Raw genomic sequence first — 15,686 nt, forward strand, 5'->3', positions numbered from 1 at the left:
TATAGAGGTAAAATTATGTTCTCCTCATGAGCATCTATGCCTCTTTTAATGCATCCCATTATTTTATTTGCCTTTGCAGCAGCTGCTTGACTCTGGCCACTAAATGTGAGTTTGTCGTCCACCCATACACCCAAGTCTTTTTCAGTGACTGTTTTGCCCAGTGTTTTACAATTAAGCACATAATTATACAACTTGTTCGTTCTACCCAAGTGCATGACCTTACATTTATCCCCATTAAAGCTCATTTGCCATTTATCAGCCCAAGCTTCTAGTTTACATAAATCCTCCTGTAATATAAAATTGTCCTTCTCTGTATTAATTACCCTGCAGAGTTTAGTGTCATCTGCAAATATTGAAATTCTACTCTCTATGCCCCCTACAAGGTCATTAATAAATATGTTAAAAAGAAGCGGGCCCAAAACTGACCCCTTTGGTACCCCACTGCTAACCGTGACCCAGTCCGAGTGTGCTCCATTAATAACCACCCTTTGTTTCCTATCCCTGAGCCAGCTCTTAACCCACCTACACATATTTTCCCCTATCCCCATTGTTCTCATTTTATGTATCAACCTTTTGTGTGGCACCGTATCAAAAGCTTTTGAAAAGTCCATGTACACCACGTCCACTGCATTCCCTTGGTCCAGTCCGGAACTTACCTCTTCATAAAAGCTTATCAGATTAGTCTGACAGGAACGGTCTCTTGTAAACCCATGTTGATATTGGGTCATAAGGTTATTCTTCTCCAGATACTCCAGTATAGTATCTCTTAGAAAACCCTCAAGGATTTTACCCACAGTTGAGGTAAAACTTACTGGCCTATAATTTCCAAGTTCAGTTTTTGTCCCCTTTTTGAATATTGGCACCACATTTGCTATACGCCAGTCCTGTGGTACAGACCCTGTTATTATGGAATCTTTAAAGATTAAAATGATTTAAAGATTAAATATGACTAATAGCACCACAATTTAACTCACCAATGTTATGCAACATATATTTGTATTTTAAGTTAATTATTTGTTTGAATATCACATTACTTTCTGTGGCCAACAAAACTTTTGTCTTGCCAAAAAGTGCTCATCTAGACTGCTTAGGAGCAACAATTATGCTGACACATTCCCTTTAATATGGCCATTTATCTCAGCCCTGCTTTGCTGGATATTGCAAATAAAATATATAACAGTAAAGAATGTAAATACATTGTGAATAGATCATAATAAAACCAGCTGTACTTACCTACTACAGAGCTGAAAAATAGTTTCTGGCCTCCCTTGAAGTTCAGATTTTGTATGAATAAGTTCCCACAAGCAGTTATTTTCTGCTCCTGTGCAGAAAAATTAAAGGAAAAGTCAGATACATTTTCAAGCTAACCTATAGTGATAATTTTTAACCTTTAACCCCTTTCCGACATCATTGGGCGTAATAGTACGCCGATGTCTGACTCCCTCCCTTTGATGTGAGCTCCGGCGGTGATCTCACATCTTTACCGGGACATGTCAGCTGTTTTGAACAGCTGACATGTGCCTGCAATAGCCGTGGATGAAATCATAATCCACCCACGGCTATTAATTAAATGACAGCGGCATTTAAATGGCACTTCCGGTAATTGTGCCGGAGATACGCACACCAGGGACCCGCGTGACATGATCGCGGGTCACCGGTGTGTCAGCATGACAACACGAGGCCTCCAGGAGACCGCTATGGTTGTCAGTGCTGGATTGCTGTGAACGCCACCCAGTGGTCTGCGCTCATAGCAAGTCAGCAATTCTACTACATAGAGGTGATCTGACCCAGTGGTCGGCGCTCGTGACAAGTCAACAATTGTACTACATAGAGGCGATCTGACCATCGCCTCTGTAGCAGAGCCGATCGGACTATGGCAGCTTCTAGTCTCCCATGGAGACTATTGAAGCATGCCAAAACTTAGTGTTTAAAAAAATAAAAAGTATAAAAGTTCAAATCAAACCCCTTTCGCCCCATTCAAAATAAAAACAAAAATAAAATCAAACATGCACATATTTCGTATCGCTGCTTTCAGAATCGCCCGATCAGTGAATAAAAAAATTAACCTGATCGCTAAACGGCGTGGCGAGAAAAAAAGTCAAAATGCCAGAATTACATTTTTTGGGTCACCACAACATTGCATTAAAATGCAATCATGGGTGATCAAAAGATTGTATGTGTATCATTAAAAACGTCAGCCCGTCACGCAAAAAAATAAGCCCTCACCCAACCAGAGATCACGAAAAATGGAGATGCTACGGGTATCGAAAAAATGACACATTTTTTTTTCTTCTTGTTTAGCAAAGTTTTAAATTTTTTTTCACCACTTAGATAGAATAGAACCTACACATGTTTGGTGTCTATGAACTCGTAATGACCTGGCGAATCATAATGGCAGGTCAGTTTTAGCATTTAGAGAACCTAGCAAAAAAGCCAAAACAAAAAACAAGTGTGGGATTGCTCTTTTTTTGCATTTCACCGCACTTGCAGTTTTTTTCCCATTTTATAGTACACAACATGGTAAAATCAATGATATCAATCAAAATTACAACTCGTTCTGCAAAAAATAAGCCCTCACATGGCCATATTGGTGGAAAAATAAAAAAGTTATGGCTCTGGGAAGGAGGGAAGCGAAAAATGAAAACGCAAAACCGAAAAAAGCTCCGGGGGTTAAGGGGTTAAAGAAGCACTCCCATCCAAGATTTTACCCCCTTAAAGGGAATCTCTCAGCATAATGTAGGGGTTACTTAACCCCTTAGTGACTGAGCCAAATTTTACAATTCTGACCAGAGTCACTTTGTGAGGTAATAACTCTGGACCACTCCAACGCATCCCACTGATTCTGAGACTGGTTTTTCATGACATTGTATTTCATGATAGTGGTAACATTTCTTATATATAACTTGCATTTATTTCTTAAAAAAAAAAAAATGGAAATTTGGCAAAAAAATTTTAAATTTTGCAATTTTCAAACTTAATTTGTGTGCCCTTAAATCAAAAGCCATATCACACAAAATAGTTAATAATATTTCCCACATGTCTACTTTACATCAGCACAATTTTGGAGACATTTTTTTGTTAGGAAGTTATAAGGGTTAAAAGTTGACCAGCGACTTCTCTTTTTTCCAACAAAATTTCCAAAAACCCTTTTTTTTAGGGACCACGTCACATTTGAAGTGACTTTCGGGGTCTGTATGACAGAAATACCATTCTAAAATCTGCACCCCTCTAGGTGGTCAAAACCACTTTCAAAAAGTTTATTAACCCTTCAGGTGCTTCATGTGAACTGAAGCACTGTGGAAGGAAAAAATTAACATTTAACTTTTTTCACAAAAAAAAATAGTTTAGACCCAAACTTTATTTTCACAAATAAAAAAACAGGAGAAAATAGATCACACAGTTTGTTGTGTAATTTCTACTGAGTACGCTGATACCCTGTATATGGGGGAAATCCATTGTTTGGGGGCACAGCAGGGCTTGGAAGGGAGGAAGCACCGATTGACATTTTGAACACAAAATTGTCTGGAATCGAGAGCGGACACCATGTCGCGTTTGGAGACCCCCTGATGTGCCTAAACAGTGGAAACCCCTCACAAGTGACCCCATTTTGGAAACCACAACTCTCAAGGATTTTACCCAGAGGTATAGTGAGCATTTTGATCCCACAGAATTTGATAACATTAGTTCGCCACAGTAAATACGTCATCTTCATTAGTGTTGAACACAAGTGCTCGCTACTCCAGTTTGCATCGCGTGCTTGACTATGCACCGAATATCATGGGTGCTTGAGTGACATGCTCGAGTCCCTACCCCGCATGTTTTGCGGCTATTAGACACCCCCCAAAAATATGTGGGTATCCGATACTCTGTATACCCGAGCACCCAATGCAAACTCTAGTAACAAGCTCAACACCAACCATCATATCGTCACCATTTCTTTTTTTTTTACTTTTGAAAAAAAAAAATCTAACTCTAACCCTAATACAACCCCTACCTTAGCCCCAACTGCAAATAGTGGAAAAAATTAAAAAAATTTTAGATAAATTTTTGTCTACCTAAGGCCTCTTTCACACTTCAGTTTTTTGCATCAGTTCAAATCCGCCAAAAAGGCAGACAAGCGGATCCGTTCTCAACTGATGTGAACGGATGGCACAGGATCCGTTTTCAGACGGATCCTGAAAATGAGGAAATTTAAAGGAACCGCTGGCCGGGAAGAGGAGAGAGAAGGAGAGAGAGAGAGAAGGAGAGAGAGAGAGGGAGAGAGAGAGGGAGAGAGAGAGAGAAATTTTTTTTTTTTTTTTTTTCCGGCAACCAGAAAGAATTTCGGGTTAAATGAGTGTCTGGAGGATCCGCCACAAAAAAAAACGTTGCAAGCTCCGTTTTGAAATCTTTGAGGATGGTGACAGACAGCAACTTTTGGCGGATCCTCAAAAAAAACGGATGCAACGGACGGCAATCCGTCACAATCCGCCATTAATGGAAGTCAATGGGGAAAAAAACGGATCCTCAAAAGAAAATTGAGGATCCGTTTTTTTTCAAAACCTGGCGGATTGTGACTGATTGTAAAAAACTGAAGTGTGAAAGAGGCCTAAGGGGGATTTGACTTACTTTTTTTTTATTTTGATCACTGTGATAGGGTCTTTCACAGTGATCAAAAGAAACCAATAGGAAAAACCCCTATTGTTGCAGGGAATTATTTGGCAAATCTCCACGGGCGCACTGTGTATTTTTTTCCAGGAAGATGACACGGAGGATGGGGGATGGAGCAGGAGAGTAGGAGGATGGCGGAAGTATCAGGGGACCCCATTTCTTTTTTATCTGATAATGCTAGATCATATCAGAAAAGAGAGAAATTAAGTAAATCACATATTTTTTTTGTTATTCGGTGAATAAAGGTGATCATGTGACAGGGGACCATAAAAACCAGCCCTGATCATGTTCCCCAGGGTCTCGGCTACCCCCGGTGGGGGGCGCTATACCCTTATTTCTCGGTGCTGCTAAAAAGCGGCGCTGAGAAATAAGTACCCTTAACTGCCGCTGTTAAAAGACGTATTGATGGTTGTTAAGGGGATAATTCAACGATGTGGCACGTCAGGCTGTGTCCTGTTTACTTACACTGAAGGTTTTATCACCTGGTGATTATCATTGCGGTGACTAGCAGGCAAGAGCTTCCAGGTTAGTCTCCGCCCCCTCTTGTGATTAGCATCTCACGGTCTATAGTTATGTACACAGTGCCAGGTGTGGGCGGGGGCAGCTGTGGTGTGGGCGGGGTTAGCTTTCTCAGCTCTGCTGCATTGTGAAATCTAAGAATTCTGATTGTGTCAGAATTGCTGCGCACAATAACCTAAGTGATGCATCATTAGATTCACCTTCTCTTTTCCTGTATTATGCTGCTCTTAGATTAGGTAGCAAAAACCTGCTGACAGATTCCTTTTTAAAATACAAAAAATAAAGGGAGCACTTAAACAACAGAATATAACTCCAAGTAAATCAAACTTCTGTGAAACCAAATTGTCCAATTAGGAAGCAACACTGATTGACAATCAATTTCACATGCTGTTGGGCAAATGGAATAGACAACAGATGGAAATTATTGGCAATTATCAAGACCCCCTCAATAAAGGAGTAGTTCTGCAGGTGGAGACCACAGACCACAGCTCAGTACCAATGCTTTCTGGCTGATGTTTTGGTCACTTTTGAATGTTGGTTGTGCTTTCACACTTGTGGTAGCATGATACGGACTCTACAACCCACACAAGTGGCTCAAGTAGTGCAGCTCATCCAGGAAGGCACATCATTACGAGCTGTGGCAAGAAGGTTTGCTGTGTCTGTCAGCGTCGTATCCAGAGGCTGGAGGCGCTACCAGGAGACAGGCCAGTACACCAGGAGATGTGGAGGGGGCTGTAGGAGGGCAACAACCCAGCAGCAAGACCGCTACCTCCACCTTTGTGCAAGGAAGAACAGGAGGAGCACTGCCAGAGCCCTGCAAAATGACTTCCAGCAGGCCACAAATGTGCATGTGTCTGCACAAACGGTTAGAAACTGACTTCATGAGGATGGTCTGAGTGCCCGACATTCACAGATGGGGATTGTACTCACAGCCCAACGCCACAGCCAGAAAGCATTGGTACTGAGATGTGGTCTGCGATCCCACATGTAGAACTACTCCTTTATTGAGGGTGTCTTGATAATTGCCAATAATTTCCATCTGTTGTCTATTCCATTTGCACAACAGCATGTGAAATTGATTGTCAGTCAGTGTTGCTTCCTAAGAGGACAGTTTGATTTCATAGAAGTTTGATTTACTTGGAGTTATATTCTGTTGCTTAAGTGCTCCCTTTATTTTTTTTTGAGCAGTGTATATCAACATATGGCATTCCAGCTCTCCCTCCATCCCCAGCTTCCCTGACTCCATGTTTTCTGTAATTTGGAGCCAGAATAGTCTCCTTGTCAGTGCCTCTTACTGTGTGCTGTCTCTGCCTCTAATCTCCTATATTTAACTCACAGCTAAACCCTGGTAAAACACTTATTTTCTCATTGTGAGTTATTAGGTCTAGTAAATGTACATATTTACTGTATATCTACCTGTACAAATAATTGTTTTTTGGGAAGACAGTTAGCTTGTCTTCAGATCAACCCATCCTATGTTTCCATACATTGTATTCATTGATATGAAATGTTTTAAATTTGTAGGTCAAAGTGTGTATTTATGTAATATATACTAATATTTTGGAATATACAATTCTGTATCCTGACTGACATATAGAAGAGCTGTATGTGTTATAGCTCTGCTTCATCCATAGTGACACATTCAGCTCGACTACATCCATAGTGACACATTCAGCTCCGCTTCATCCATAGTGTTACATTCAGCTCTGCTACATCCATAGTGCCACATTCAGCTCCGCTATGTAATATACTGCAGGTGCTGAGGATGTCGCCACGGATCAGAGACAGATCAAGAGTTAAAAGGTTTATTTACAGGGAATATACGCTCCACGCAGATTTAGTATTTGAAAATTATTTAGAAAATGACAATGTAAAAGCACAAAAGAAGGCTTCATTTTTGTAAGAGCTTTCAGATAGTCTACCATTAGAATTGGATGTGGCAGAACTAAAATGTTATTTATGTAAATTATTGAAATCATTTGTTGAAATCTTGACACCTTTCACTGAATGTGTGGATTGTGCTATTTACCTGCAGCATTTCCCATCCTGACTTGAACAGTAGACAAAGGAATCAGCCAGCGGAATTTAAACTGATCGATATCGCTGTAGGTTTGGGAGCTTCGTGTATTCTGGCTCTGTCCATATATGCATAAATAAAAAAAACTTAAATTAAATTTACATTAAATGTAGCCAGTAAGAAAGTTATTCTCAGTAAATATACATAGCGTAAGCATACAATATTGCGATGTCAGTCTAAAGTAGTGTCCTGTGTAGTGCCGCGGTACCACACACAGGCAGTGACCCAGCAAAGTTCCAACTCAAAGTCTTTTTAATGCAGTTACTTCACAGCATTAAGGTCCAATTCACACAAGTGCATATAATATTAGTGTCCATTTCACAACACTACATACAGCACGGCATCATTTAGACTATAGTCACTATACACGCTGGACCTCCCTTTGACCATTTTCCCTGGGCGACTGCATCGCCATTTCAATGTTTCTTTACTCACAGCATAACACTGTCCATAATATCCTCTGGATCGCAGCTGGAAACCATATCCTCCTGTTTGCAGGCACTAAACGTTTCAGTCCTCCGTTGACCTGTTGCCGTGGGCGTCTGCACCACTGTGTATGCTGTGGGTGCCAGACCTTTCAGCTGCCTTAGATATTCAGCTTCACTTGCCTGTGTCACTTCACACACAGCTAGCGCTCTGCAGGGCCTCCTGCTTTGCGCTCCTGCCGAACACCAGACTCACACTGACATTACACCTGACACACCCATAACCCTTTTCTGCAGGGCTTTTAACAAAGGAACCTGTGGCCTTCAGCCACATGGAAAACCCAGGCCTATAATGAAATGGACTACATGACTACCATCCTGCAGTATGTTTCACAACACAACATCCCAGAGCAGGTTTTCCATATATCTGCCTTGGACACCAGCATGTCCAAGACTAGCACACATTTTTGTTATTTCTAGAGTGCATTGCAGTCACCGCAACGCCCATGACTGCCATGCACTCCTATGGCCTTCATACGCCTCCATGCACAACCTTGGGAGAACACACAGTGACCCCTACCTGTGACATCGGTCACTGCTTCACCATTGTAATCACAGCTACACCTGCGACTGCAATGCCCCCTCATCACCTCAATACGCCTCCGTGCGCATCCTGGGGAGAACAAACAGTGACCCCTACCCGTGACACCGGTCACAGCCTCACACCTGGTAGGGTGTGTAAAAACTCTTCTGGCATCGCTGCATGGCCTCACATTCCCCACTCACCAACTTGCTCACTGCTCCAGGTCTTGCTGTGAATTCTGTTTACTGCCAGCTCCTTGCCCCCTGTCCTCTGTGTTCATGTTTCCTGACTGTGTGTATAGGGGGTGGCGCCTGAAATCTCTGCTTCTTATGGAGTCAGGGTGCACCTGGCTAATGTGTCCCTGAGCAATTACCTAGAGCCCTCGACTATTTAGGCCTGCCCAATCCACTGGAACATTGCCTGTGCAATGTCTCAACTCTGCTCCTTGCTGCTGAGTAAGCCAGGCCCTGGCCTATGACTCACCTTCTCTGAGAGGCTTTACTCCTAGCTTTGTCTAGTACACTCTGGCTGCTCGCCAGGAGGCAAATATCCTGGTCTCTGTCCTAGTTTTGTTTCTGTACTTTGCCTAGTACTTCGCTGCCGCCCTCCAGGAGGCAGAATATCCTGGTTCCTATATCCTTTGGCCCCTGTTCATTGTCTCGTACTGTTTCTCTGTCTGAACTCTGTCCTACCTCTGTTTGTCAGTCTCCTTGTCTGTGGTTCCTTTCCCTGCTGTGTCTTTCCCTGTGTCCTCTCAGTCTGTACTCTGCACTCTTGCAAGCTCCACCTACTTTGCACTCTTGCGGCTCCGCCTGCACCACACTCCTGCGGCTCCGCCTACGCCGCACTTCTGCTTTGTCATATTCCCCTCTCTCCTATCCGTACCAGTACCTGCACTTCCTATTTGAACATGACCCTACCTTTTCCTCCATATTCCATTCCTTCTGGCCAGTACCCACTCCTGCTGTTTGAACAGGCCCCTACCTGTTCCTTCATACACCACCCCTTCCTGCCCTGTGTCTCCAAGCCGTGCCTGCTTGCCCTGTGTCTCCAAGCCGTGCTTGCTTGCCCTGTGTCTCCAAACCGTGCTTGCTTGCCCTGTGTCTCCAAACCGTGCTTGCTTGCCCTGTGTCTCCAAGCCATGCATGCTTGCCCTGTGTCTCCAAGCCATGCCTGCTTGCCCAGTGTCTCAGCTGTACCAGCCTGCCCTGTATCTCAGCCGTGCCTGCCTGGGTACCAGCCGTGCCTGCCGTGCCCACCTGCCTGCCTGTCACTCGCACCTGACCAAGTATCCTGTCCCCGTGGGATCAGCATTCACAGCCAGACACCACCCTGGAGTGGCACCTGGCAGCTGCCTGCCGCACAACCCTGACCTCACCATTGGAGGCTCCAGAGAAGACCAAGGCAGCTGTCTTAGTCATGCCCCTTCCAGGGTAGTCTGGTCTGTGGCACAGTGGAGTCACAACCCCCCGGCTCACGCCAATCAGCCAAGGCGCGAGCGTGACAGGGTGAAATCTAATTGCTATGATGAAAGAACATTGGAGCAAATTTATCAATACTGTGAAATTTCTAGAGTTAAAACTCAGACAATCCAACACACTCTGTGTGACTCCAGACTTTTGAATCCCCCTAGCGCACACACTGCATGCTGCAAGGATTCACCGGGTTTTGTGCCGGGACTGGAGGGTACGTATGCATTATACATACTACTGGCCACAGCCAGTGGGCGTGGCCTCACTCCATATATTTGCATGGAGTGAGGCTGCACCCACTGGACGGCCTGGTCTCTAGACAAGGCGCGGCCTCGCTCCATACAAGTGTATGGAGCGAGGCCGTTCCCAATTGTCGGGTGTATGTATAAAATGCATACATACCTGCCATTCCTGGCTCAGAAACTGGCAAATCCCTGCAGCACAATGTGTGCACTGGGGGATTTATAAGTCTGCAGTCACACAAAGTGATTGCAGACTCATGATTTTGGACCAGACAACCTGTTTAACCCCTTAATGACCAGGGGTGTTTTTGACTTTGCATTTTCATTTTTCCCTCCCCTTCTTTCCAGAGCCATAACTTTTTTATTTTTCCATTAATGTGGCCATTTGAAGGCTTGTTTTTTTGCGAGACGAGTTGTACTTTTGAACGACACCACTTGTTTTACCATGTCTTGTACTAGAAAATGGGAAAAAATTTCTAAGTGCGGTGAAATTGCAAAAAAGTGCAATCCCACACTTGTTTTTTGCTTGGCTTTTTTGCTAGGTTCACTAAATGCTAAAAGTGACCTGCCAATATGATTCTCCAGGTCATTATGAGTTCATAGACACCAAACATGTCTAGGTTCTTTTTTATCTAAGTGGTGAAAAAAAATTCCAAAGTTTGTTTAAAAAAAAAAAATTGCACCATTTTCCGAGACCCGTAGCGTCTCCATTTTTTGTGACCTGAGGTTGGGTGACGGCTTATTTTTTGCACACCGAGCTAACGTTTTTACTGATACTACTTTTGTGCAGATATGTTCCTTTGATCGCCAGTTATTGTATTTTAATTCAATGTCACAGCGACCAAAAAAACCTATTTCTGGCGTTTTGATTTTTTTTCTCGCTACACCGTTTAGCGATCGGGTTAATCCTTTTTTTTTTTTTATTGATAGTGCAGCAATTCTGAATGCAGCGATACCTAATATGTGTATGTGATTTTTTTTTTTTTTTTTTTTTTTTTACTTTGGGGCGAAAGGGGGGTGATTTAAACTTTTTTTTATTTTTTCATATTTTTTTAAAACTTTTTTTTTATTTTGGCATGCTTCAATAGCCTCCATTGGAGGTTAGACGCTCCCATGAGCAGATCGCCTATATGTAGCTGAATTACTGCACTGCTCTGAGCGCTGACCACCGGGTGGAGCTCATAGCAATGCGGCATCAACAACCATAGAGGTCTGCAGGAGACCTCTGGTTGTCATGCCAACGCATCCCTGACCCCCAATCACATGACCTGGGTCAGCGATGTGCGCATTTCCGGACACCCAGTCGGCAGGGCTTGTTAAATGCCGCTGTCAGTGTTTGACAGTGGCATTTAACTAGATAATAGGCGTAGTTGGATCGCAATTCCACCTGCGCCTATTGTGGGCACATGTCAGCTGTTCAAAACAGCTGACATGTCCCGGCTTTGATGCGGGTTCACCGACGGAGCTCTCATCAAAGCAGGGGAGATGTCAAATGATCGACTGTGTCCATCATTGGACGTTAAGCGGTTAAGCTAAATAAATCTCCATTGTTGTGTTTGGAAGATAAAGAGTCATCTGCCCTGCAGGCGGATGCTGACCGTCCTTCATATCAGGTCGGTTTCACACGTCAGTGTCTCCGGTACGTGTAGTGACAGTTTTCTCACGTACCGGAGAAACTGACACACGTAGACCCATTCAAATGAATGGGTCTATGCAGATGTCAGCGTGTTTTCATGAACCGTGTGTCCGTGTGCTAAACACGGAGACATGTCCGTTTTAACACGGCCCGCAACACGTGCTGCACACGTGCATATTGAGAACTGTTCACACAGTCCTCCGTGCTCACGGACGGCAGCCAAGAAGAAGTGGCTGTTCCCAGAGGCTGGTGCTGACCGTGGCTGATATTCTGCTTTCCTGCTCTGCCTGCAGGAGAGCAGAATGAATGAAAACCCGACGTTGGCTCCCCATCATTTTCTGAACCAACCAGATGAAACTTACAGCTGGGGGCTGCGACCCTCAGCTGTCAGCTTCAGCAAGGTTGGTTGTGAAGAATAGAGAGGTCCCCACGCTGTTTTTTTAATTATTTAGTGAGTGCGCTCTGCTCCATTCATTCCCCAGTCAGTTACAGTCTGGGATGGCTGTGTTAGCAGCACTCCAACTGTAAATGTACAACCCCCGAGATGGATTTACGCCGTAGGACGTGACTGAGCGCTGGACAGGTAATGTATAGATTTGCTTTATTATTTTCAACTTTTTTTCAGAAGAACAAGGGCTTCGCTAAGGAATTACCAGTGTAATAAGATTATAAAAATGTGTGTGTGTTGTATTCTTTCATTAAAATAATTTATTCTTATTGTGTGTGTATATTTAACCCTTTTATTACTGTAGGATTAGTAATGGATCGGTGTCTTATTTACACCTCTCCATTACAGGGCAAGTGGGAAGAACCGGGCTACGCTCCAGATTAGGTGCATCTAATAGATGCGCCATTTCTGGGCAGCGGGGGGCAAGATCAAAGGCCCCTTACCAGCCTGAGAATATCAGCCCTCAGTTGTCGGCTTTCGTCAGGTGGGTTGTCAAAAATACCCCCCTATTTTTGACAACCCACCTGACGAAAGCCGACAACTGAGGGCTGATATTCTCAGACTGGTAAGGGGCCATTGATCTTGGCCCTCCCCCTCCCTAAAAGCAGCAGCCCCCCGCTGCCCAGAAATGGCGCATCTATTAAATGCGCCTAATCTGGAGCGTAACCCGGTACCAGTAAATAATTTAAAAAAATGGCGTGGGGTCCCCTCACCCCACGCCGTTTTTTTAAATTATTTCTTTAAATAATTAAAAAAACAGAATGGAGACCCCTCTATTCTTCACAACCAACCTTTCTGAAGGTGACAGCTGTACGTTTCATCTGGTTGGTTCAGAAAATGAGGGAGACCCCACGTCGGGTTTTCATTCATTCTGCTCTCCTGTCGGCAGAACAGGAGAGAAAGATCACAGCCGCGGGTAGCACCAGCCACCGGGAACAGCGCTTACTGTAGCTCTTCTTCCCGACACCATCCGTGTGGTCCTGATGCGGCACACGGTAGCCACACGGAGGTACCACGTGTCCACATGGACACGGATAGCTCCGGTACCGTTTTTTCCAGTACCGGTATTATCTGGAAGTGTGAAACCGCCCTTATTCATTTTCATGAAATCATGAGTTACTTTAGAAGCAGAAAGTGATGGTAGATAGCTTGTTATTCAGATCTGTAAAGTAGTTAATAATAAAATAATGTATTTTCAGCAATACCAGAAAAATGCAATATTTAGACAAAGCAATGTACAATATCAATGAAATGTGGTTTACGTTATCAATATGGAGATGGATGCAATAGGGCATTAGTGACATATTAGATTTCACCCACAAGTATACGATAAGCAAAGTCCCCTAAAGAAACATCATCACTTGTCAATAGAGATGAGCGAACTTTTCAAAGTTTGGTTTGGCCATATTCGCCGAACAGCATTCAATTCAATGGGAGGTAAAACCAATCGCATAGACAACACTTTCAAGGGGGTCCAAAAGCTGCCAAAACAGCTCAAGTTAGGGGCAGACACCATGAAAAGTGACATCAATTGACCCATTGCTATAAATAATTTAAAGACAATTTACGTGGGTTTCCCTGTATTTTTGATAACCAGCCAAGCAAAACTGACAGCAGCGGGCTGCAACATTCGGATATCAACATTAGCAAGGCAGGTTATCAAGAATAGAGTGGTCCCATATTTTTTTTTTTAATTATTTAAATAAATAATTAAAGAAAGGCATGGGGACCCCACCCATTTTGACAACCAGCCAAAATAAAGCAGACAGGTAGGGGGGCCTTGTATTGTTAGGCTGGTAAAGGGCCATGGATATTGGCCCCCTCAGCCAAAAAAATAGCAGCCCGCAGTCGCCCACAAATGGAGCATCTATTAGATGTGCAATTTCTGGCACTTTGCCCAGCTCTCCCCACTAGCCCTGTTGCGGTGGCATGTGGGGTTAATATCTGTGGGGTATAAGACACCTCTCCATTACTAATCCTATAGTTATATAGTAAATAAACACACAGCAAGTATAAAGTCATGTATTTGAAATAAAAACAAAACACACTTTTCCATTTTAATTTAAAAACAAAAGTTATACTCACCTAACGTCCAATTCCATTGAATCCCTTGTCTCCTGTAATAAATTAAAAACAACCATATCCCTCACCTGTCTGTCATTCTGTCCCACACCGTAATCCATGTCTGGGGGTAAATAAATAGTTTTCTGTCTGGATGGTGCCAAGATATGACCATCCAGGCTGGGAACCACTGATGAATGAACTGCTGCAGGTGGCGCATCAGTGACCAGTGGTGACATTATCGAGGTTACTGGAGGTCACTGAGGCTGCGATCCCAACCAGGCCCCTTGAACTGCGGTGACCTCAGCACCGTGAGGAAAAGTCAGAGTTCACTGTAGTGAATTCACTGAGTAATTAGAACAATTAGAGTTGTCTTCTGCTATCAATTATATTCATAGACTCATAGAATAGTAGAGTTGGAAGGGACCTCCTAGGTCATCTGGTCCAACCCCCTGCTCAAAGCAGGATTCACTCAGTCATCCCAGACAGATGTCTGTCCAGCCTCTGTTTGAAGGCTTCCATGGAAGGAAAACTCACCACCTCTCATGGCAGCCTGTTCCACTCATTGATCACCCTAACTGTCAAAAAGTTTTTTTTAATATCTTATCTGTGTCTCCTCCCATTCATTTTTGTTCCATTGCTCCTAGACTTTCCTTGCGCAAATGAGAATAAAGATGATCCTTCTACAATGTGACAGCCCTTGAGATATTTGTAGACAACTATTAAGTCTCCTATCAGTCTTCTTTTTTGCAAGCTACACTTTCCCATATCCTGTAACCGTTCCTCATAGGACATGGTTTTCAGACCGGTCATCATTCTGGTCGCTCTTCTCTGAACTTGTTCCAGTTTGTTGATGTCTTTTTTATAATGTGGTGCCCAAAACTTGAAACAGTATTCAAGATGAGGTCTGACCAAAGAGGAGTTGAGTGCAATAATGACTTCACATGATCCCAGAATTGTATTTGTCTTTTATGCTGCTGCATCACACTGTTGGCTTATGTTCAGTCATTCAACCAGATTTTAGCAGTCATCCTAGGATTTTGTTTTTCTTTTCTCCATAATGAATTGAGAGGACTGCTATAACTAATATGTTATCAGTGTCAGTGCTTTGACTTCTAAGTGACATTCTGGAACATTACTTTTAAAGAAATTTGCATATAATAACCGAGAAATTGAGAGAAATTGATTGAACATTAAATAAGTGTGTCGGTAAAATGCTGTCATCATCTTAATCTGCAGTCTATTTTTCCTACAGGGCCCAATTACAAATATACAGTATATTTGTTTTGCCGCCTACATGCAGTAATGCATGTTTTGATTTTCTTCCCATGATTTACTCTCATAAGAGGATTCCTGGCTTCCCACCTCCTCTCAGTATCCCCTTTACCATCCAGACTGAGGTTTTAGACAATTAGGAGTATGCACACTAATCCAGCACTTTTAAAGGACAATTGACAGCTTTCTTCTGAGGATTATTGTTGTGAACTGGTTAGTAAAATGTATGGAAAATAGTCGCTAGATGCAAGACATTATATATTTTAACATTCTAATTTTTGGCACAAAATGGTCATGC

The 15,686-nt window shown here is 43.2% G+C and overlaps 1 protein-coding gene across 11 annotated transcripts in view; it reads right to left on the reverse strand.

The window, feature by feature from the left end:
- Window positions 1-15,686, reverse strand: part of TIAM2 (TIAM Rac1 associated GEF 2) — a 769,295-nt gene that overhangs the window by 19,520 nt on the left and 734,089 nt on the right. For all 11 annotated transcript variants that reach the window (XM_073585716.1, XM_073585715.1, XM_073585720.1 and 8 more), the window contains 2 exons: window positions 7,199-7,304; window positions 1,234-1,321 (listed from right to left, as the gene is read on the reverse strand). In XM_073585716.1, coding sequence (XP_073441817.1) covers window positions 1,234-1,321; window positions 7,199-7,304 — 194 coding nt within the window. The remainder of the gene's footprint in view (window positions 1-1,233; window positions 1,322-7,198; window positions 7,305-15,686) is intronic.

Source organism: Dendrobates tinctorius, unplaced genomic scaffold, assembly GCF_039654945.1.
Source record: "Dendrobates tinctorius isolate UK_male_01 unplaced genomic scaffold, ASM3965494v1 ptg000087l, whole genome shotgun sequence".
NCBI classification, from domain to species: Eukaryota; Metazoa; Chordata; class Amphibia; order Anura; family Dendrobatidae; genus Dendrobates; species Dendrobates tinctorius.